This window comes from Mytilus californianus, unplaced genomic scaffold, assembly GCF_021869535.1.
Source record: "Mytilus californianus isolate M0D057914Y unplaced genomic scaffold, xbMytCali1.0.p SCAF_6, whole genome shotgun sequence".
Classification (NCBI taxonomy): domain Eukaryota; kingdom Metazoa; phylum Mollusca; class Bivalvia; order Mytilida; family Mytilidae; genus Mytilus; species Mytilus californianus.
This window is the reverse complement of record NW_026262712.1, coordinates 42,891,849-42,917,760: the sequence shown is the minus strand read 5'-3', so window position 1 is coordinate 42,917,760 and position 25,912 is coordinate 42,891,849. Positions and strand designations below refer to the sequence as shown.

Here is a 25,912-nt window from a genome sequence, read left to right as displayed (position 1 = left end):
TTTCTCAGCATTATTGTTCATTTCTTTATGAAAATGAAAAATGTTTAAGTCGTTATCATTTAGATGCATATTCCAGTACGTTGTTCCTATGACCACTGAACGTTTGGTATAGAAAAAAAAAATCTTTGTTTGTTTTTCTTTCAAAGAAAACTACAAAAAACTACAAAAAAAACTACAAAAAAAAAAAACAACAAAAACAAATCTAAGTTTTAAAGATAAACAATATCCTTGATCATACATGTGAAAAATTGAAAACAATGTTTTTAGTAAAATCAGGCCATAAGTCTGTTATTTTGCAAAATCTAGCTAATGAACTCTTCAGGGTGTTTTGAATCTATGTATACTTCATGAAATGCAAATTACTCATTTTGGCCTGACACCTACATACATTGTAATTGATATATAAAGATGTGGTATGAGTGCCAATGAGACAACTTCCCATCCAAGTCACAATTGTACTTGTTTAGCTTTATAACTATTTTGATATGAGCGTCACTGATGAGTCTTATTTAGACGAAACGCGCGTCTGGCGTATTTAATTATAAGCCTGGTACCTTTGATAACTAATTATAAAAGTAAACCATGATAGGTCAAAGTACGATCTTCAACAGAGAGCCTTGGCTCACACCGAACTGCAAGCTATAAAGGGCCCTAAAAATGACTAGTGTAAAACCATTCAAACGGGAAACCAACGGTATAATTTATGTAAAAAAATGAGAAACGAGAAACACTTATGAACCACATCAACAAACTACTGAACATCGGATTCCTGACTTAGGACATGTGCAAACAATTGAAGTGGATTTAAACGTTTTAATGGAACGAAACCTTCACACTTATCTGAAACAATAATGTAACATCAAAGCATATAAAGACACACTATAAAATGTCAATTGAAATGGCTTAACTCAAAAAGCCTGAAAATCTTATGACTGGTCACATATGCTTAAAGGGTTAAAGAGAAGCGAAAGATTTAAATTAAAGCTCAACCGAAAATATTGAAGACCTCTCCTACACATAAAAAAAAAGAAAGCACAAAACCGGTTTTATTGAACAATAATCATTAATATCGTATCAAGTAATTTAAACAAGCCATAGTACTTGATTTGGTGACTATAATACAATATAAAATGTTTCTATTTAACATTTGAGCTATATTTCATTGTATATTTGCTATTGAAAACTAGAACTGTATATTCTTTTTGTTATAGTCTCAAAATTTTGTTACATCATTAGAACAAAAACTTGATATTTTTTCCATCAGTCAAAAGTCTTGATCTACAACATATTGAAACAGTATTGTTGTTAAACAAATTGTTTCATAACGCATTTATTTCTTCACATGAGTAAAAGGAAATGCAACCTTTATGTGTGTGTAAACATCATTGACCCTTTTATGTATCCACAGTTTACCTTATGATTGGTTTCTGCTATTCTATTTGGTTTGTTTGGTTTTAATCTTCTTGGTGAATTATCTAACTATCTGCATCTTCGATTGTTTATATGATTAACTAATTTTACATTTAATGTATATAGAAATGAAATATACTTTAGAAACTTACTTCCTGTTTCAAATTTTGCTTCTTTACTTTTTTTGCTTTCCCTTGATTCATCTAAGCAAGCTGATATCTTAAATCTGTAAGTGTTACATGGTACAAACTTTATCATATCTTTTGTTAGGTAGAAACATAAGTTGTCAGCACCCTCAACTGGAAATGTTTTTTCTTCACACGTTGATTTAGATTTACAATAAATTCGGTATCCTTTTATATCTTCTGACATTTCAGGCTTTGACCATGTTAGCTTCAAACGTCGACCCTCTTTTATAACTTCTAAATTGTATGCTGAAGCTGCAAATATATGTATGTTAAGCTAAATTGTGAATACAAAACAACTAAGCTCGACTCAATTCCAACTTATGATATTACTATGTTATTACTTATGTTCAGCATGATCATTTTCGTATACTTATAAAGAACCTAAAATACACACACACACACAACTAGGAAATTAAGTATACAATTAAATGTTTACAGCACCTCAGATCATCTGTGTTTTTAGTCTCATAAGTTTTTTTTTATTTAAAGTGTAGATTTATATGTTTTTTAATTTTTTTTTACAAATCAATAAAAGAACAAAGGCGTTAACAACCGCCTATTATACATGTTATATTTGTACGTTTCCAGAGGATATTACGCATCAGTTATAAGACTATCACTGTTAACAACATCTAGCTATGATAGTTTTACTTACGTATATCAGTGTAAAAAGACGATGTCTGCATTATAACCATCAGCAGTGAAGTCAAAATACCTTAAACAAATATACCCAATATCAAGGAGTATCAAGAAATTCGTTTTATGCGTTACATCAAATTACTATAAAGATGATTCAAGCGAAATATTTCTTTTGTTTTATATTAAATAAAAATCAGCTGAATAAAAAAGAAACACAATTTTTTTCCATTTCAAACCTTATCAGACATCTATATTACATGTATAAAGATTAGAAGACGTGGTTTTATTACTAATGAGACAACTTTCAACCAAATACCGACAGACGTAGACATGAATAAATATCAGTTACTATACGGTCTGTTAAAATAATAACCAAAACATCGTACGTAAGCTATAATAGTTTCAACACATTAAACAATTCAAAACAGAAAACCAACTGATTTATATTAGAAAAACAAAACTTACGATATACTCATGCAGTTAAAAAAAAGTAGCGAAGTGAAACATTGTTGTGGGCGCTAAAATCTCTTCTAACCTTTGACAGTAATATAAAAGCAACACATAAGAACAAACTGTAAAAATCAGGTGACCTTGTCAGACCGATATACAGCACAAAATAATCAACTAACAACAAGAATTTAGACAAACAGTTCCGATCTTAGAGTACGCACAGTAACTGAAATCTCATTAAGGCAAAATACAGGTAAGAACATAAATAAATGCATCATGTTTTTAACATTAATCTATTCATATACACCTACAATGGATTTAACATAAGGTATCAGAAATAGTCTAAGAAAGTCACACATTTCACTGCATTCCAATAAAAGTCTGAAATGGTCTATATCTGTACTCGACTGTACTGATTTTCACTCGACCAGTCTGAATTGGTCTGAAATGTACTTGATTATACTCGACTGTAGTCTGAACCATACTTAACAGTCTGAACTTGTTATCTACCTTTACTCAAACAGTACTTTACCATTTTATTTGCGTCTGAACCATGCTCGACCTAGTGTGAACTATGCTCGACCTAGTGTGAACCATACTCAACCTAGTATGAACCATACTCAACTTAGTATGAACCATACTAGACTTATTCTGATTCATACTCGTACTATTATTAACTAAATTTGACCTATTTTTTTTTGTATCTATCTATTGCATTTCATCAATTTAGGAACTGTTTGGACAACTATTTCCCCAGGATAGAAAATTTAACAACAATTTGAAATTAAAAATGTATTCAATATGGCATTGAAGCCAAATTTTCACAATGAACATAATATAACTTCAACACCATATTCATCGATACTTACATACTTATATATATCACCTTTAAAATAAAAATAAAACAAGTTGAACAAAGAATCTCAAAACTGAATTGTGACTTGTATTTTCAATGTTATTCAAAAATTGTTGAATGTTTCAGATATATCTTATGGTCACTGCACAATTTTCACCATTTACTTAAGCCTTGTATAAATTAATGGTTTTAGTTGAGTTTAGTTAATAATGCAGTGAACATTTTTTTATATTAAAATATATATAAAATAGTATATAAAGCAACTTAATAACTTTAACATTACACCTCTGTTTTTGTAAAACCAAGAATTTAAATTTATCATATTAATAGAATATCTAAAGCAATCATTGATAACCTTTTAAAAAAGGAAATGTGTTCCAAAATTGGAGTAAAAATTTATTTCAATTAAATTTTAAAAACTGTTGTCAAAATTATAGACATGGCATAAAAGAAGCACTTAAATAAGGTTTAATTACCTCATTACATGTGTGTTTTACAGGTAAAAAGAAAGCCTTTTTTTCCTTAACTCGTGTATTTCTTATGTAGTGAATGTAAAAGGCATTGCGATTTAAGTTTTATAGGATGTTGCAATTTTTAATGAATGTTATTAAGAATTTGATACTCTCGGACCAGGTGTGATCTTTTTAAAGAGATTGCCCCGAGCAGGAGGTATTACTTTATACTTCACCACTAATCAGAAGAACAATTGTATTCATTTCTTTGTCATCCTGTTTTGATATATATTATATATCATGTATTCCAAATTATAATATGAATAGATATATTTCTGATATAAGTTGAAACAATTTCCGTGATTTTGTTGACTGTTGTTACCTCAGTTAAAAGATAATTATATAACTATTGTATGTAACCATGAAACATCAATTGTTTTTTAATGAATTTACAAAAAATAAGTTAAAAAAACACAAGCCAAACAAGAACGACCTTGATAAGGTTTTATCACCCTCAGTATAGGTGTGGTATTTAGGTAAAAGAATGTATTTTTCTAACAAAACTCTAAAACTTTGAAATTATTTTAATTAAATTGTTATTTTAGATAATTTGAATTAACCATCTCTTTTTGTTAAATATGAGAATTATGTAAGGATATAACAATCTGTTTTATATATATATATTTATTTTATTGTGGCTGTGATGTCAGTTAAAAAGAAATTTATTTTAATAGTTAGAATTGAAAAAAGTAGATGTTATTTGGTCAAGTATGGTTCAAATAAAAAAAGAAAATTGTGGTTTGATTGCCAATTAGACAACTCTCCACAAGAGACCAAAATGACACTAAATCCTTCGTATGTTGGATGTGTACGGATTCATAATTTAGTCTTAGATGCATGATTTTTTTATTAGTTGTAAGTGGCTTTGAACTAGCTGTCAGTTAACTGTGAGTACTCTCAGATATGTACCTTGTGTCTTTTTGTTGTTGGGATGTACAAGTACCCGGTCACGTCATTTGTTTTTTATCCATCTGATGAGTTAAGACTTTTTCAACTTATTTATATAGTTCGTTCTTATGTTATACTGTTATACCACTGTCCCAGGTTAGGGGGAGGGTTGGGATCCCGCTAACATGTTTAACCCCGCCACATTCTGTATGTACGTGCCTGTCCTTAGTCAGGAGCCTGTGATTTAGTGGTTGTAGTTTGTTTATGTGTTACATATTTTTTTTTCGTTCATTTTTGGTACATAAATTAGGCCGTTAGTTTTCTCGTTGGAATTATTTTACATTGTCATTTCGGGGCCTTTTATAGTTGACTATGCATTATGGGCTTTGCTCATTGTTGAAGGCCGTATGGTGACCTATAGTTGTTAATTTCTGTGTCATTTTGGTCTCTTGTTGAGAGTTGTCTCATTTGCAATCAAATCACATCTTCTTTTTTTATATTTCAGACTGGTCTAGTATTGTCAAGACCTTTGGTCGAGTAAGGTTTAGACTAAAAATATAGGTGGACTACACGTTGAGACTAGGTTAAGACTGTTCTAGACTGGTCGCGTAATACTTCAGACTATTCCCAAGGCAAAGACAAGGATCAAGTACAAATCAGTACAGTCGAGTATGGTTAAGACTGGGGTCGTGTAAAGTCGAGTAAAATTCAGACCAATTCAGACTGTTTGAGTAAAAATCAGTACAGTCAAATACAGATTTAAGCCATTTCAGTCTTATACTGATTTGTAGTGTTTGTGCACAGTAAAAATATTCTTTCAACAAAGTGTACTACCGGTAGTGTTATAACGGCGTAGCTATACAAATTTAGTTAGTATGTTTAATTTTAATACGAATACAATACAAATATATGTGTACTATTAATTTCAAATGCGAACCATATGAACGTATTGATCCCTTGAATAAAGTTGCTCAACAGAGGTTTTAATTTTTTTCGGTATATATGAACTACGTCAAAGTAAAACAAGAATATTTTACCTCTAACCAAACTAAATGTTTGAACCTTTGAAAGAATTTAATAACGATGTTTAGTAATTTATGGTAAAGATATCGATCGCTGATTTAATGATATACGAGTGATACATATACTACGCTTATTCTAACTATCGGCAGTAAATGTAAAGAATTCTTTATCTAGAATGTTATCAAGGTAACGGAATCTAAATAATTTTGACGATAAAGTGTAATGTATTACATTACAAAATCAAATTTTCTATTACAAAGAAGTATTAGATGCGTGTCTGTTTATGCTTAAACACACTTATAAGTAAACAAGCATACCTATGCAAATCGTAATCATGGTTTTTGCTGAAAAGCGGACTTGATTATCTGAAATGAATTCCAAACAAAAAGTAAAATCACAAAAATACTGAACTCCGAGGAAAATGCACAACGGAAAGTCCCTAATCAAATGACAAAATCAAAAGCTCAAACACATCAAACGAATGGATAACAACTGTCATCTTCCTGACTTGGTATAGGCACTTTCTTATGTAGAAAATGGTGGATTAAACCTGGTTTTATAGCTACCTTAACCTCTCACTTGTATGACAGTCGCATCAAATTGCATTATATTGACAACGATGCGTGAACAAAACAAACAGACATAATAGGTAAAAATGTCAATAATACAGCAGTCACGTTGGGTATAATCCTTATCACTAAAAATACATACAAACATGTAACAAAGAAGCACAAAATAGCATACAGACCAAGCATATTAGTAAAAAATAAGGACAAGAATACACAAATTTACCATAGTACAATAACACAATGACGGGATATATAAGTACATAGCCACGTCATATATGTAACGAAGAAACATAAAAAGGCATATATTTTACCTTAGTTATTCATCTCTTATTTTTATTAACTATGTATTTGCATTGTATCACAGATCAAAGTTATTCGTTCATTGTGTGTTAATTTGTGTTACTACGTTTTTTGATTGAGTTAAGCCTTCCAATTGATATTTTATAGTATGTCTTTCTATGTTGTGATGTTATACTATTGTTTCAGAAAAAGGAGAAAGTTTGGTACCATTAAAACGTTTAATCCCGCTGCAATTGTTTGCACTTGTCCTAAGTAAGGAATCTGATGTTCAGTGGTTGTCGTCTGTTTATGTGGTTCATCAGTGTTTCTCGTTTCTCGTTTTTATATAGATTAGACCGTTGGTTTTCCCGTTTGAATGGCTTAACACTAGTAATTTTTGGGCCCTTTCTAGCTTGCTGTTCGGTGTGAGCCAAGGCTCCGTGTTGAAGGCCGTACTTTGACCTATAATGGTTTACTTTTATAAATTGTTACTTGAATGGAGAGTTGTCTCATTTGTACTCATACCACATCTTCCTATATCTATATAGACAAAGCACATAGCAAAGATAAAAGACGAGCAACAAACAAGTTTTCGAAGTAACACCAAAAGACATATAGACAAAGCACATTAGCAAAATGAAAGACAAGAATACGACAATGTCATAAACAATAAAGACAGAATGTACAAGTACAAGTAATACCAATAAAATAAACAAATACTTAACAAACATGCATAAAAAGGCATATATCAAATGGAACAACCTTTTTCATCGCTTTATTTTTTTTGAAATTTATTTATGTATGTTAAATCTACCCATAAACGATTGCAAGGTTTTAAACACGATAAACATGGCTCTAACACTGAATCGTGCGTATGACGTCAAAATGTAAACGTCACACAGGTAGAACTATAAAATAATGTCGTTCAAATTATCCAAATTATGTCTATAGTTCTTTACACATATCCTCTGCAGAATGTAAATTAGAAGTTTAAATTTCCTTCTTGCCGCTTGTCTGTAAGGTAATTGTGTATATCTTCTAAAAAAAGAGCCACGTCATTATGTATAAAAGAAACACAACAGGGCATATAGACAAAGCATTAGCAAATATGAAAGACCAGAATACAATAATTATAATAGAACAATAACACAGTACCGAGATGTTTAAGTACAAAGCCACATCATATGCATCAAAGAAACACAAAAAGCCACAAGGACAAAGTAAATATGAAAGATAATGCAAACAACAAAATGACGGGATGTATAAGTACAGAGCCACGTCAAATGGATATCACAAATAAAAAAGGAACAAACGGTAAAAGTAATATTAATAAAAACAAATTAGAGAACACTATTACACGTATTAAGATGACAAACAACGTCAGTACGCAGAATCTATACTTCCAGACCATCGTGTATTATTTGTGAAGTTGATACGGAATATATATCAACAAGGTCTTGGTACCTTCCGATGAACTTTTTTTTAGGAAAAGGACGACACGTTCTTTGACAAACCCCTGGTTCATCAATCTTCTGCTCAGACACTGGTGACGTTTTACAAAGCCTGAGCAGGAGCTGCAAGCTCTTGAATACTGAATAAGTTGTAAAACGCATATCCCATATGCAGGTGAAGTTGGTGTATTGCTACTAAGGTGGGAGAAATTGAAATAAAAACGCTCAAGCTTATTGTGATAAAAAGGTGGAACACAGTAACCCAGAATATATATTGCTTCAAATTGAGGGAATCAGATAAAGGCAGAAAGCATGATTACTCTAGATTCACTCATTTTGTTAAATCCAATCTTGGATATCTATATTTTTTAACAAACAGTCTCAAAAAGTTGAAAAACGATTGGGAGAAGTGACTCAAGAGCTAATTGACTGTTGAATGAAACAAGGCAAAAGATATGATTAAACTGAGAAATGTGGCTAATACGATAACTGACTCTAAAACGATGCATTATACAAATGTCAGAGGTTTCGATCAAACAATAATAAATTTCATCCGCTTTGAACAAGATTAAAGCATTGGAGATATTTTTTGGCAAAAAGCACATAAATCAGATACATACTATCAAACTTGGTGGTTACATATATTTGTTATCATTGATAAGGTAAGCGTTAATTATCCTTACTTCAGAGACGATTATGTTCATCTGAACGGCTCTGAAAGGAGGAATATATTTAGTAAGACATGTTCTTTTGTTTGTTAAGTTCATCGTCAAATATTTCCTCTAAAATTATTTCTGTTTGCACATTTCATTTGCGGTATATTTTCAGAATGTTTCAGTATGTTTAAGATACAGAACAAAGGTAACAAAAAAAGGCGGGTCACAATCATTCCCGCGTAGTTTTTCTGCACTAGAAGTCAGGTCAAACAACAAAAGGGAACACAATCCTTAATAAAGTACGGTTTTTGCGTTTACGAAAGCGCTTTTCATTTGATTAACTGTTCCCTTTTCTGTGATTGATATCAGATAAGTAGGAGAGAGTTTGGAGGGGGGACTTCTTGAAGTGATAAGCAAAACAAAAATAACTTTATTTTCTATTATAATAGTCTCAATATATAAATAATTCATTGTTCTCTTTCGTCGTGTTCGTAGCCATTTCGGATTTTCAAAAAAGGCAAAAGTGAGGTAGGGGTTGGGGGAGGGGTAGGGGGTTATAGTTTTACCCTTCACTAATGTAATTTTGTAAGTGTGTAATGATGTATGTATATGGCTATGGTCCGCTTTCCTGACTCCGAAGCCCCGCATTTGTATAAACCCCGTCAAACCAAGAAAAAGTATGCATACCGGTATGTTAAAAAAACAAAATAAATCAAACAAAGGAATATGTTTTGCCTCCTCCCTCATCCATTTTGAAAGTAAAGTGATTGCCTTTTTCCCCCACCATCTCCTCCATCCCCATAATAACTCCCAAAATATATAAAAAATAAAAACATGAACAATCGATTAAAGAAATTTTGAATTCAATGACATATAAAATGAAATAAGTTACAGTAATCACACAAACCTAAATACAACATGTATAAATATGAAATCAATAACATATAGAACAACATATATAGATATAAAAATGATGTTACTTTTTTATTATGGGGAATAACATATATATTGAAAAATAGTATATTTTGTATCGTTTATAATTTTTCTGATCCATTTATATTTTGTATTTTGCATATCATTTTTTTTTAATATCATGCTCATTAAAGTAAAGAAAAATTTGAGTAGACCCAAGTTTTGATCATTTGACACAATATTGTTTTCATTTTTCACCCCTATATTCAAAACGGATGACAGCATATTTGACGTTTAGACTGATTTCACGCTATCACAATTCGACTTGAACAAATTCCGTGATCGTGAATAGAAAAAGCATAATTCTCCGTACAGTTCGATTTGGCCAGATTTTTAGCTTAACTGGTTATCAAAACCCGCGAGAGGTTTGTACGTTGAAACATTTTATGGTTGCATTTACTCTTGCAATCAGTATCTTTGTGAACACTTTTTTCAAAACCAACTTTTTGGGACATAGTTACCTCTTTTATAAATATAATTTTATGAACACTTTTCATGTAATTTGTATTTATAAAATTTGGTAATTATGTCTAACAGTCACTGAATGCACGAGTGACTCTACTCATTAAACGTGTACGTGTAATAAATCGTACAACCAGTATTGATTGACCAAACTACAGCAATGATATATGTATCGTCTAATATAATAACAGTCAGTAAAGGATTAAATTGCAGAAGAATATCGGAGGGAACATATATACACAACATCAACATGATCAACATAGGTAGATATTTACAATGACTAACCGGTCCAGATAGTCGTGTCAAACTTATATAATATAATCTATAAAACTATTTTTATTAAATTATGTGTTTATCTTCTCACGTATATTTGTTGCTTTGTCTATCGTATTTATTTTTTCATTATAATAATTGATGTTCTTAATGATTTCCGTTATCAAATAATAAAAAAATATAATATCTTACTAAACAAAATCTTAAAAATTTTACTATCCATGTTCTTACCAATATTGTCTGTTTCTTTTTCTGATATCCGAAACTGATATTGCAAAGCTGTATCTTTACGATGAGAGCTGCAATATGTGAGACGGAATCAACATTAAAGACACAAAGTGTTACTCTTTTAAAATCTGGAATAGTTTTGCAGTTTGAATGTTAGGATTAGTTTTATTGATATTATCTTTTGGAATGAATATCTCACCTTTCAATCGATACGCACATATAATGAATATCTAGTGGCGTCTCATATCGTATAACTGTAACATAAAGCACAATTTGTTTCATCGTTTAACGAAATTGTACATGTTGTAGTACACATTCAGGGGTTGATGGTGTAAATGTGACACTTGGAGAAATAAAAAAATGAATATATCACACCTTAATGTCGATAGATAATTAATACTATTGCAGATACAATTTGAAAAGGTCATTCAAACTATTTTAAATTATTGTAATCTCATATATATCATTGCAGGTTTATATCAATGTTATAAATATAAAGATTTGCTTTTGTCAGAAAGTAATCAACCGAAATCTGTCAGATTATATTTAGTGCACTCTTATAACCAATAAACTATATCATGTGTATAACTTGGTACATGTGACGTGCATTTAGCCATCACAAATCGCATCAATGGTTGTCGAATCAAATTAGTTGAGAACACATATCAACTACAATGTTAATGAGATTTGAAAACCAACTAAACGGGTGTGTCAATTAAGACTATATTGCAGTTGGTAGAACATGTGTTGCTAAAATATCCTAATGAATTAATGTGCAATGTTAGAATGCGAACGCTAGACAAGGTTTTTATATTGACATGTCAATTCAGAACCTTGAGCAAGCTTCAACAACCAACATCATCTGCGTCTTTTGTCGATATATTAAAATCAGGTTGATATATTATTGTATCGAGCTAATTTTAAGGCTATGATTATTTAGTTTTGCATAGCATACACTGGTGTCGTGTCATTTATAATTGTTGTGGGCCCGTATTTTACTGATCAGGATCAGAAAAATCTCTTGGTCAATATTTTGTTTTTGTTTTATACAATATTTAACAAGAGTGCAAAGATTGGAATTGTCAAGTTAATTAGACCTTAAAAGGTTTAATTTATGTGCTATTTAAAGTCAGAAGATGTACACACACACATACATATATTTTATATGTTATTCAGGTCTCAGCCAGGATATTTACTGTGACATTTCCGGCTTAGAGTTTATATCACCTGAGCCGAAGGCAAGAATGGATAAATACCCTGCAACGGCAAGTCAGTGTTTTTGTTTAACGTTTTTCTTTATATCGATCTCGAGAGTTAAGCCTTTTTCAATATATTTTTTATAGTTTGTTCGTATTTGTTACTGTTTCGACACTGTTTTAGGTTAGGGAAGGGATGTGCACTCACAAACATGATTAACCCCACTACATGAAAGGATCTTGAAGTTTAGTGGTTGATATTTGGCCCAGGTCTGTCATATTTGTTTTTCTTAAATTGTTCTATTATAAGAGAAGTCGTTAGTTGTCTTAACTGGATTGTTTGATTTTCATCTTGGAGACCATATGATATGTGTTTTTCTCATTGCTGAAGGCCTTATGCTTGACTACAATTACCTACATCAACTTCATTTGCATTCTGGGGGATAGTTGTATTATTGTCAATCATATAAAATCTCCATATTTTTATAATGAACTAAAAAGGGAAAGTACACTAACATTTGCTGAAATAAATGGTCAAACTTATTTATCGTGTTTAGAAGAGGAATAGTCATAAATATTATAAAACAATATAATGAATATATATAAAACTAGAAACAAATATTCTTACCTTGCATATATCATATCGGGACAAGAAGATATGAAGGTTTTGTTATCTCTATGAATACACATATATTCTGCAAAAAAAATACACCTTAGAATATAAAACAAGCTTTGTCTTGACTTGAACTGTTCATTGTTAATGTTGGGTTAACTCCGCAAACGTGTTTTACAAATGATGCAAAGGATGTTTTTGTTCTATATGAATATTTTGTTTTATGTTTTACATTTACATATCTTCAACATAAATTGGTCAGCAATTGCCTCTCCATATTTATCAATATTGTTGTAAACGTTAGATAACGCGGTATTACCTTTGTGTTAACGCAACGTCGTTCCCGGTAAAATTTACAGTTGACAATTTAGCGTTACAAAATTCCGCAAACATGTCTCATTCGAATAACATATGCATCTTCTATTTTATTGGTAATTCTACATTTGTTTAGTTACTGCTATTTGCATGCTTCATATTGATAAATTGGTGTCGAGACGTATGAAATTGTGCTTGTTTTCTTTTTAATCCAATATTTACGTATGTATTGCCAGTGATTTATATGATTAACCTTGACCGGAAGCGACCTATTTGCTTACACGAAGAGAAAAGGCGTTCTAAGTTCAATGAAAAGGGGATTTCAGAGAGGCAAAACGAATGTGAACTCATCTTTTCAGAAACTTAATAGGTAAATACTACTAGCACAAAAATCACTTAAACCGTTTAACATATTTTACCTTTATTCTTTGTAGTACTTTATAGTTATAATAACGATTTCTAATACTTGAAATAGTAGTTTAGTTGTTATATTGTTAAAAACCTGGCAAAGGTATTGTATTAAAGATTGAGAACAATCTTTACACTGGTGGCAGCGAATTTAAATTTGTTTTTAAAGAAAATCTTAAGAATCTACGTATTTTATTAGGCAGGCAATGCAATTATTAAGTAAAAATATTTTGAAATTGTTACTGTCCATATTTGTTTAAACTTAAAAACAAACTGAACATAATATAAAAGTACACTTCAACAAAACATGAAAGAAAGGAAAAGCACAGTTGGTGAGATTAATTAAGCTTATAGTATATATTTTAATAATTCAACAAGGATAAATTCTAATACAAGTTGAAGGAAAATATTTATTGAGTGATAATATATATCAACAAAAGGATAAATATAAATTTGTTGAAAAGAAATATGTAGTAATCAAAATCTATGTCAACAAGGATACATTTTAAACCAAGTTAAAAAGGTCATAATGATCAAATTTGAATATATATCAACAAGGATAAATATGAATCCAAGATGAAATAAAATGGTTAAGCGGTACACATCAATGAAGATAAATTCTAATCTATAGAAATAAGAAGATGTGGTTTGCGTGCCAATGAGACATCTCTCCATCCAAGTCACAATTTATAAAAGTAGACCATTATAGGTCAAAGTACACTCTCAAACGGGAGCCTTGGCTCACACCGAAAAGCAAGCTTAAAAGGGCCCAAAAAATGACTAATGTAAAACCATTCAAATGGGAAAACCAACGGTTTAATAAAAAAACAAAAACGAGCAACACTTATGAACGTTAAATGTTGAATGTTAAAATATATAAATATTTAAGTCAAATTCAACAAGGATTAAATAAAATCCAAGTTGAGCTATATTTATATCGAATATACCATATTCAACAATGATAAACTTGAATCCAAGTTGAGTTTTATATTTAGGAGTCAATTTGTCATGTTTTAAAAAGAATAAATCTGAATCCAAGTTGAATATCAAAACCACAGTTTTTTTTTCTATAGGGTCTAGTTAAAACATTATAAAGATATAAAGAGATGTGGTATGAGTGCCAATGAGACAACTCTCCATCCAAGTAAAAATTTATAAAAGTAAACCATTATAGGTCACAGTACGGTCTTCAACACGGAGCCTTGGCTCACACCGAACAGTAAGCTATAAAGGGCCCCAAAAATTACTAATGTAAAACCATTCAAACTGGAAAACCAACGGTCTAATCTATATAAAAAAACAAGAAACGAGAAACACTTATGAACCACATCAACAAACGACAACTACTGAACATCAGATTCCTGACTTAGGACATGTGCAAACAAATGCAGGGGATTCAAACGTTTTAATGGTACCAAACCTTCACCTTTTTCTGAAACAAAAGTGTAACATCACAACATAGAAAGACACACTGTAAAATATCAACTGAAATAGCTTAACTCAATCAAAGGACATATTAACACCAGTGAACATACACTGAACAAATAAATTTGACCTATGATACAATGTAAATACAAAATAAGTAAACTAAGGGAAGAATAATAAAAGTAACATGTTATATCGGTATGAAATGTTAAACAATTTGAGAAAAACAATATGCTCGAAGACAAATATCAGCCACTTGCAATAACTTTAAACACAGGTAAATGAAAATAATTTAGTTGTTAGGTATACGTGTACAGTTCCAATAGAGAAAGGAAATATTTTTACAAAATAAATAATTTTGATGTTCATAGTATGAAGTGAAAATTAATAGTAATACCAAACACTTATCAAAGCTGGTATATAGACCAGTATAACCCTGAATAACATTAAATAACAAAAAAGCATTACAATTAGTACCAACAGGTCAAATAAACAAGAAAGTACGATTTGAGAGTACTCGCAGTTACTGACAGCTAGTTAAAAGCCAAAACAATTAATAATAAAAAATCATGAATCAGAGACTAAAATCAACTAAAACACATCCCAGGGATTAAGTATTTGAACGTCATGGACAGTGAAAGAAGACATGAATAGTGCAATGCCAAAAATAAATGTATCGACAAACAGTAGGATAGTTAGGAGTTTAACCTCTTTATAGATCAAAATGAACGTGGGTGTGTCATTATAAATCCTGTTTAAAAAGAATACAAATTTAGTTATGTTTTAATTTGCTGATGACAACATCGATATTAGTGCCAATGTAAACTATATTCAAAGATATAATTACAACATTGGTAAGATAACATTTCTAATAAGTTTGTTTAAAGGTTCGATGAGTTTACACGGATCACATAGTGATTTCCGCGCTTTAAGTACAATATTACCGTAAAATTTAGGATGTGAAATACCGTTTTTAATCAGTTTTTTACAGATACAGCCAAATTTACTAATCAAATCTTTATATCTATGAAAGAACTAAGCAACAGTTTTACGTAATTTATGGTAACGAAATCCCTTACTTAATAATTTACCAGTGATGCATAGATTACGTTCGTTAAAATATATAACATCACTACACACACGGGCATAACGAACGAGTTGGGATATATAAACACCGTATGATGGAGCCAAAGGAACATTGCCGTCTAAAAAAGGAAAATTAACAATAGGGAATGAAAAATCGTCTCATTTGTCGTAAATATTTCGAAGTTGTATATTAAATAGTACATTTCACAAGTTTTACAACAAGGATAACTATACGTCTTAGTTGTAGTTATATTTCATTAAGGTTAAAGTTGAACGTCTATAGTCTATTTCATTTTTTTTTATTTAAATAGTCTATTTCACAACGTAAGGATAGATTCATAATCCCAAATTGTGATTTAAAACTAAGGCATAGGAAATTCTATGTCAAATTCAACAAGGTTAAACAGTCATCTAATTTGAATAATTATGAAAAAGTACAAGACTTACCAGAATAGAATTTAATCTAACATGTCTAAGTTGAAAAGTAAATTCAAACTCTTGATTCCATTCAACAGTCAAAAGTTATATGTATTAATAGAGAAACAGACAACCTATTATGTTTACGGTATCAATGTCTTTAGGTAGGGGAAGGGGATCTTGAATAAACTCACCAAGTTTAGCAATTTCCAACTTAGCCTTATCATCTGGGAATATTGAGGGTCATTTTTCAGGGTATTTTACTGCAAGACTGTCCCTAATTTTAATCAAGGGGAGACAATAAATGAGTACCCAAATATAATGCCTACTACAATTTATGAGGGCGAAAGGGAGATAGCTTCTTTGACTGATCGAAATTCTCGTACAATGGATCATTCCGTCAACTTATTTGCTATAAGTCATATAATTGAGAATAACTACAATCCGTTCTTGGTTCTAACCCAAAGTAGAAATGATGGCGCTTTAATTTCCAGATCAACAAACCCTATTAGTGATACGCTCATACAATTAAAAAGACAATTAGATGCCGTAAAAAATGAAAATTTTGAATTAAAGCAAACAGCCCAACAAAACAGCCTCTCTATACCAAGTTCAAGTCAAAATAACCCTAGTCAACTTCTGGTCAACACCATTACACAGTCGACAGAGTATATAGAAACCATGTGTATGCTGGTACCCATAGACATAAAAACCAGGATATTGTTAGCAGTAACATTTCACAGAATTCAGTTTGTAACGACAAAATGTATACTCAGATTCAATTTTTGAGCAACACATATCCTCATAATATGCAAAGATTTATCTATTCACAAAAACAGTACAGAATACTAGTAGCCATTATATATACAGAATCACGCCCAAAACAGAAATTTGTCAAGTAATCCAGTTCCAAATATAGATTCCCGACAATATCGACCAATCACAGAGCCAAACTTGCTACCAATGCACATCCCAGTGGACCTGAGTATATCACATATCAGAAGTTCAAAGATTAAATGATAATGGACGCAGAACAAGAGTGCCATTCTACAACGGAAAGGATCCAGGGAACGAATATATGATGCAATTTAAGCTGATTGCAGAAAAGAATAATTGGACTTCACCAACCATGGCCATTGAACTGGTTACAGCTCCCAAAGATGAAGCAACGGTCTATGCATCATTCCTTACACCAGAGACAAAATGAACATATTCAGTACATTTTGCAGCCAGGTCCAACAGATTCGGAGACCATGGGTATCCTGAAACTTACAGACAAGAGCTCAATACTTTGAAAAAGAACAACAGAGAACACAATACAACAGTTCAAGGGTTGGGATGCTAGTCAGGAAGTCTTTCCCAACCATTGACACAGCAACACAAAGTACACTCAGTGTTGAGCACATACTCAAAGGATTGCCGGAACAGAGTATTGCTATTGAGCTGCTGACTGAAAGGGTTATCAGTACCACAGAGGTAATACATCAAATCACGCTATATGAGACTTGCATGAGAGGTACAAGAGATAGGAACATCCGTCAGCTAGGTACAACGGTGGATAGTTATAGGAATACATGTGCTGTCAGAGTATTTTATTTTTGTCTACCTTAACAAAAAAGCTAAATTTCTCATAAATTCCATTCTTTATACTATTTACCTCCCCTTTGTGTTCTAATGTTATAATATAAAACCTAGCAAACATATCCTACAATTATAAAACAATTTAACGATAGGTCGGATATCGTGTTTTTGTCAAGTGAATCGGTTCACTTTTTTCGAGTGTAGATATTTGTTTTTTTTCGAGTAATATTACATGCGACTACTTCTATTTCGCGTTAATAATTTTTTTTTTCACGACTTTTCCTTTTATTCTCAATACTTAACATGTTTGGACCACACACGAAGCCCAATTTTCTTTGCAGTTCCCTTACTATTTAGTGTTTAACATTGTTTTTTTTTTCGATGGCAACATTTAAACGCCACCCCCCCCCCCTGGTTTTTAAACAAATGGTCTGGGTTTATGAAAGACAAATTTAATGTGAATAAGAAACAATTCTTGGGTTTGAAAAAATCTTACTTTTCTAGTTTGAAACTATAATTAAACGAAGTGCAATATTATATTTACCTAATAAATAACAACACATATTACCATATTGATCGAACTAACCAATTTTATTTGAATGATAGTTTTCTGTCAATAAAACAATTTGCTATACATGTAACCTTTGGATCGATACTTAATTTGTACCTTGGCGTTGACTGGTTGGATAGTTCCACCGTATGTACATTGGCGTGCACATGATCTCTCAAATTATACTACTAGTATGCTATTTATAAATGTGGCCGAAAGAAATATATACAAATATTCGATTCTTTTTACAATGTTTTACTACGTGATATGTACTACAGTATGACCAAACTGCTCAAATGCATTAGCATTGTGGATTGAAAAGTATTTTTTTTATTTTTTTTTATTGCTGTTCTAACCACGTACTCGCAATGATATATATCAATTTTAATACATTTGGTTTAATAACTCGATCAAAACCTGGACAGCACTAAAAACACGGACTGTTCTCGACAAAATACGGACATGTAAATAAACTTTATTCTCTAAATGTCCCTTTCAAAGCAGAAACGCGAATTTTCATAAGTATATCTACGTATGTATAGATCCCATACACATATTGCCTTTGAAATTTGCGTCAGCACTTGTATAATAAAAACTAAATCTATGTTTTGAAATGGTTTCATTGCACAGCTGAATTAAAATTTTGGGATAAAAAAAATCAATGTAGGGGAATGATTTCTTTTTATAACTAATGCTAACTTACCTTGTATAAGTTTGTATATCTACTTTAAGCATCCTTTTCATTTAATAGGATTAAACGCCTTTTTTAAAATAAAAACTCGACCAATCCACTCACAAACAAATAGTGAGTGACTTGGTACAGTTTATACACCAATATTATTTTTTAAAAAGGCGTTTAATCCTCATAATTCTTTAAAATTGGAGAGAAGGAATTTAATTTCCACACTTTTAACCTCTATTACTCGTAAATTGTATATTTATGCCATTGAACTGGCGCGGCGGATGAATATATTTCTCAGTTAACTCAAAACAAAAACTGTACTCCATAATATTTGCTATCGGATAACAAAATAAACTGCAAAACTATCGTATTGTCATTCAAATGAATGTTTTAGTTTATTATTTAATTTACCGATGGACGCAAAGGGAAAGTAAATTTTTTTAACGTTGCCGCCATCTTGCTTACATTGGTTACAAAATGTAGTTAGGTTAATGTTGTCTATCGAAAAAAGAATAAGAAACTCAACCGGAAGCCTTCTCGACCAACCGTATAAAAGTATTTCTTTTTATGCAAATAATATAAGAATTATATAAGAATAAAGAGGAAGTATCTTTGATCACATTTTTATCATATTTATTCGACAAAACATGGTCACACTCGAAAATGACCGATCAAAACACTAGAAAAAAAACGAAACCAGCCGGACATTATACTTGCTGTAAATTTAGTAGTTATAATATGAAATCGCATACGTTTATATTCTTGAATCATCATTTGCTGACTAAAAAAGATTTAAAAGTTTCTGCTATTATAATTCAAGATATTTGACCGGTAACTATAACATTGATTTGCATTAACACTAAACGGTTATAAAAGAAAACTTACAACACTGATTTGAAGTTGCGTGCGTTAACCAGAAGAATTTTTATAATCTTTCTTCATAGTTCAATGATGTCATTTACACAATCTTAACTAAGGTTACTCCTTCATTGACGAGGGAGTAAATTGGAATAGCCCAATAACCAAACAAGAAATGGTCATGCCGATCCATTGAAATTTCATCAAGGGTGTGTACTGAACACATTTGAAGAAAGGCATATCCTAATTGTTCTAATCGTTATTGTGAAGTTCGATATCCATCTCAATGGGGAAACTGTATTGCAATACATATTTAATGTTAATGCCGTGTGGGCTTTTTTGGTTAGAAAAAATCTTAACTACACTGTTGTATCTAAAATCATTTCGGAAGCGTGTATGATAGTTACCAGGTCCTCCAACTCCGTTGCTAGTTGCAATTGTTACATTTCCATTTGAGCACTCCGGTTGCTTCCAACAATAAAAACTAATCGCCATGAAACAAATTATATATCCCAAAGTTAATACGTGATATTCGTGAGAGTCCATAATTGGTGAATGTTGCTTTTGGAGTCGCTTTTATATAACCAAAAAAACAATTGCGCAAAGTAACAATTATAGGGTAAGCGTTCATTATCTACAAAAGACGTTTTTTGAAACGAACATCAATGTTTTGATGCCTAAAATGCTAAATGTGACGACTCTTACAAATACAGTTGAAAAATATATACATTAGTGTAATACTGCACATCATATATTTTTCAGAATTATTTCAGAGTTGATCTGAAAGAAGTCATTTCTTATCTGATGACCATATTGAAACCAGTTCACAACTTTCCCAATGTCACCATCTCGTAAAAATGTTGAAAATATTTCATCTTCGTCAGACATGAAGGCATGTAATGATATCAATGTCTTCTATTACATTCAAAAACTATCTTGCATAACCATTTTGCTCGAAGATCGTTTACATTATAGTTAAATTGCCTGAGTACGGTCAAAGGGCAGAAACATGGAGGAGACAATAAATACTGAATTTGAAAGGTATAATTACCGAAAAGGAACCAACCATATTAAAACTGATTTTCTCAAGAACAATACCCCTCCCTCAACATCTGACTTTCAAATGTGTTTGGTGGTACATCATAAGTTTCCATTTATGAACTATTTTGTGTTAAATTGTTTTTGATTGAAATTGATTAGCTCTTATTTATAAGATGTCATTTGATGACAGAAGTAATAGTATTTGTTTTATTTACATGAAACTTGTTCGCCAGTATAAATCTAATTTGTGGTTGAAAAAAAGCACAGTGCATAAATTGTCTGTATTTCCGCCTCACTTATACAGTTTGAACAAAGAAAAAAAAACATAATGATCATCGATTTTGTCATCCATCTAATACAGTTTTTGAAAAAAATAAGTCGAACAGCACACATAAAATACGTACCAGATGTGAGTTTGAAGTTTGGTAAGCATTTCTTTACGTAACAGGAGCAGTCTTCCATTGCTGGTAAACATTTACATTGATGCTGCGGCCTGACCACAAAAGCGTAACTATTCGTAAAATCACATCGACATGATCTGTCTTCTTTTGAAGATCCATTGTAAAACAAAACCTGTCCTTCCTCATTACATAATGATTTACGTAGGACACATTCGCTGCTTACATTTATGTCAAGCTTAAAAGGTTGATACTTGTTTTCATTTTTGCATTTTTCTCCACGTGGAAGATGACTGATAATGTATTCCTCCCCTGCAAACACAAGATAATATTCAATAAAGCAAATATGTGAAGAGAGAACGGAAGGATAAAGAACTTCCAAAATATTTTTGTGAACCGAAATAAATTTTAATGTACGATAGAGGACATGTGAAAGAGACTAGATAAACTTGATACTTGTGTTTTTTCTACGTGGACTATTACTAATAAAACGTAAATGAATAACTGGAAACTGATAACACAGATTAACTGCAATATTCTTCACATTAATCATAGTAAGATATTCCGACCACTCCAATGATTTAGGGCAATAAATCTATAATCAAATATCATGCCAACAAAAAATAATGTTTGGTCGTAAAAGACGTTCGAACAAATGAATAACAGAAACAAGGTGGTTAGGCAATTTCATCCTCTTGTAGAAATCGTTATAAACGGAAAAATCATATTCGAGATTATAAATTAATATTGTGGATATTCGAAAATAATTGAGAACAAAGAGGCTGATCGGTCAAAAGGAAACTTTAAACAATGGCAATAACTGACAAAATTAAACGACCGTCTACAAACCCTATTTATGAGTAAGAATAGCACGAACCAAATTAGAAGCTGGTTAAAGAATATTTGAAAATATCAAACTGAGATATAGGATTCAACATATAAAGTCTGCCTCATACTTTGATTTAAACTAGAAATTGATAACTCGGGTCAAACATAGAGGCTGATCGGTCAAAAGTAATCAAGAAGATACATTACCAAGAATAATATGATTCCTTTGATCTAATTAACGTTTATTTTGGTGGTGTAACGATATAGTGTAAGAAACGGCTTGTACTCGTTAATTTCGTTTTATTTGAGAGCTTTTAACTTGGTTAAAGAATATTTGAAAATATCAAACTGAGATATAGCATTCAACATATAAAGTCTGCCTCATACTTTGATTTAAACTAGAAATTGATAACTCGGGTCAAACAAAGAGGCTGATCGGTCAAAAGGAAACTTTAAACAATGGCAATAACTGACAAAATTAAACGACCGTCTACAAACCCTATTTATGAGTAAGAATAGCACGAACCAAATTAGAAGCTGGCTGATCACTAGTGCTCTGGAAGAGTAGACGACATTTGCTGACTCACATGTGTCATACTATATGCGTGTTGCTTATAGTTATTTCAAATTTGGTGATAAATATGTAAATTCTTTAACGTTGATGACAAGGAATAACAAACACTAAAATATCGTTTAATCAAGAAGATACATTACCAAGAATAATATGATTCCTTTGATATAATTAACGTTTATTTTGGTGGTGTAACGATATAGTGTAAGAAACGGCTTGTACTCGTTAATTTCGTTTTATTTAAGAGCTTTTAACTTGGTTAAAGAATATTTGAAAATATCAAACTGAGATATAGCATTCAACATATAAAGTCTGCCTCATACTTTGATTTAAACTAGAAATTGATAACTCGGGTCAAACAAGGTGAAAAACAAACATTAATGACAAAAATGATAATTTAAGTCTACCCGTTGTGAACTTTTCATTTTCTATGTTGCAATCTTCCATCAGCGTCTGCATACGGTGTATATATCTCAAAGTTGGCACGATAGTCAAGTGCGTGCATTTCCTATAAATTCCTTGATAGTTCCCCGTATTTAAAATACTGAACTAGACTTATCATCGTGTGTGTACTAACAAGAGTAACACGACTGGTCAACTTGTGGAGAAGGATCTGCTGATACTTCCGGAACACCTGATATCACCTAAAGTTTTTGGTGGGGTTCGTGTTTCTCAGTCTTTATTTTTCTATGTTATGTTTTTTAAACTTTTGTTTGCCGATTGGCCTATTTCGTTTTAGCCATGGCTTTGTCAGTTTATATTCGACTTATGAGTTTGAATTACCCTTTTGTATATTTGCCTCTCTTTTTTAAATACAAAAAAAAAAAATGTTTAAAATAAGTCTTACCTAGATCCAATAGATCAGGTTCATGTTTACAGGCCTCTTCATATTTTTGATTGAAAACGTTATATAGACAGGTATATCTAGATGTTGTTATCCCATTGCAGTACCAATTTGCTCTAATCTTCCATTCAGATGGAGACGGACAATGAAACTCACGATAACATAAACATATTATGGTACTTATGATAAGCTGAAAGTCAGATATACTTCCAATTAGATACAATTGAGTGTATTGGCTTAGGAGATACATACTAAATAGTATTGATATTTGTAATTCTACAAATATATGATTATGGTTCACATAGAAAAAAAAACAACAGTCCATATAACCAACACATACCTCCCCATACCCATACAATAAAATGGAAAATCTCTCAAATCAATAACAGATATTCACCAAAGAAACATTTTGAGGTGTCAGACCACCAATTCACTAATAAAGTAGCCCTACTCTGACACAAAATAATGCTTTTGATGCAATTGTTTAGTTGACGTAAACAAACGAACAAATTTTCAGAAGTGAAAGAGAAATATATGTTGACCATTTTACAAAATTAACTTGTCCCTAAAACTGACGATTAATTCGCTCTATAGTATACTATTTAAGCTATACATGGGTTATTTTTAGTAGTATTTGTGTTCCGAGGAACAGTTCTTTCTTAGAAGTCTTTAAACACGGATTGAAAATTGGCATGTTGAAAGGTGATACATATATAATTCATGATATACCAGGTTTCTATGAAGTTAAACTTAAGGTAAAACATTAAGAAAGCTTTGAAAATTGCAAAATTTGGTTGAATAGATAGCAATTTTTAATGTGTGGTCTGACATCTTTAAATGCAAAAGCGATGAAACCAAAAAATCAGAAAATAGTTGATTTCCCTTTCTTCTAACTGATCATTTGAATTGATAGTAGCCTCATTTTAACTTTTTTTTGGCAAACAGTAACATATTGCAAAATTACAGTCCTAAACCTGAATGTGTGCTATTTTTAGCTTTTCACACCCTTACAAATTGCATTTATATATAAATGGTCCTAAATTGTTATGAATGCACAATAAGTGGTTTCTGTGGTATTAAACATTTAAACGTACGTAGGTTGTTTACTACCGAAATAAAATTGAAAAAAAATTGTCGTCATGAAGATTTCATGAACTTAAATTATTTGATGTTTACCCCGTATATCATTGCGTCATTCCATGCATTTAGCAAATAGCATAGTCTAAACTAACCAACACCTGTAGAAAGGTGATACATATACAATTCAGGGAAAAACTGGTTTCTATCAAGTTAAACTTAAAGAAAAATATTAAGAAAGCTATGAAAATTGCAAAATGTGGTTGAATAGATAGGGATTTTTAATAAGTGGTCTGACATCTTTAGATGAACAGTATATATTTTAAAAAGACACACAACAAGTAGAAGTTAGAACAAAGTACTTAGTGATTATATATATCAATACCTTAATATACATTTTTATCTTAGTTTCAATTCATACGCGTGCATATACCCGTAGATACTAGATGCATATTTTTTTTTTATATAAAGACCCTTTTATTTTGATGAAAACTTGATTGAATGCAGATAAATCAACTTGCTTTTACATATATAATGACGAGCATTTCCAAACGAGAAAACTTACAAGTTATTTTACCAATATGCATGTTTATTTAAAAGTCATGTAATTGAATGGACAGAATTATAAGTCAAATGTACGAAAATTATTTAAATAAACCAACCAGTGATAATCTCAAAATCATCATTTCAGCACAACAAGGAAGGTGATCCTACAAAATGAAATATCACACTTATAAGTTTGTTCCAAAAAGTGTTCACACACATACTCCTTTGTATTATTTTGAATTAAATAGTGCAAAGTAATTATTTTGTTTTATTTAACTTGCAATTTGAAGTAGTATTAAATAGTGCAAAGTATTTATTTTGTTTTATTAAACTTGCAATTTGAAGTAGTCTTAAAATTAAATCTAAGATATTATTATCTTTGAACAATCTGAATAAGGAAAACAGTTATAATTCAAACATTTGTCAAATTTAACAAATGTATCGATCTTGTTATTCAAGAAAATGCGTTACTTAAACTGTTGTCTGACATGAATGAGACTGATATTCGAATTCGTCACGAGCCATACATGAAGGCGCTAACTGGGGTGGAGGATTTAGTTACATTTCCACAACCCATAAGACCATTTTTGTGTTGTGTTTCTAAGTCTTATTTTTTTTTA

At 31.1% G+C, this 25,912-nt stretch overlaps 2 protein-coding genes across 5 annotated transcripts in view; both read right to left on the bottom strand.

The window, feature by feature from the left end:
* The window catches only part of LOC127705285 (uncharacterized), a 32,806-nt gene extending 26,498 nt beyond the window's left edge, over nucleotides 1-6,308 (bottom strand). For all 4 annotated transcript variants that reach the window (XM_052209601.1, XM_052209603.1, XM_052209602.1 and 1 more), the window contains exons 1-3: nucleotides 6,284-6,308; nucleotides 2,254-2,313; nucleotides 1,563-1,850 (exon numbers count right to left, since the gene is read on the bottom strand). In XM_052209601.1, the coding sequence (XP_052065561.1) occupies nucleotides 1,563-1,850; nucleotides 2,254-2,313; nucleotides 6,284-6,302 (367 nt within the window). In that variant the 5' untranslated portion in view covers nucleotides 6,303-6,308. The remainder of the gene's footprint in view (nucleotides 1-1,562; nucleotides 1,851-2,253; nucleotides 2,314-6,283) is intronic.
* A 1,451-nt stretch (nucleotides 6,309-7,759) lies between these two features.
* Nucleotides 7,760-25,446, bottom strand: LOC127705665 (uncharacterized). Its single transcript, XM_052209993.1, has 6 exons — nucleotides 25,409-25,446; nucleotides 23,673-23,859; nucleotides 21,433-21,738; nucleotides 12,681-12,747; nucleotides 10,860-10,927; nucleotides 7,760-7,782 (listed from the first exon to the last, which is right to left on the bottom strand). The coding sequence occupies exons 1-6, from the start codon at nucleotides 25,430-25,432 to the stop codon at nucleotides 7,760-7,762; spliced, it is 675 nt and encodes a 224-aa protein (XP_052065953.1). The 5' UTR covers nucleotides 25,433-25,446.
* Between the last annotated feature and the right edge of the window lie 466 nt (nucleotides 25,447-25,912).

Excerpts from the sequence above, each read along its gene's own strand:
- LOC127705665 (XM_052209993.1), bottom strand. The coding sequence starts at position 25,432 with ATGATGATTTTGAGATTATCACTG. Across the intron at positions 10,928-12,680 it reads CCCGATATGATATATGCAAG|CTCTCATCGTAAAGATACAG; the intron begins GTAAGAATATTT and ends CACATATTGCAG. Across the intron at positions 7,783-10,859 it reads AAAAGAAACAGACAATATTG|AGGATATGTGTAAAGAACTA; the intron begins GTAAGAACATGG and ends TACATTCTGCAG.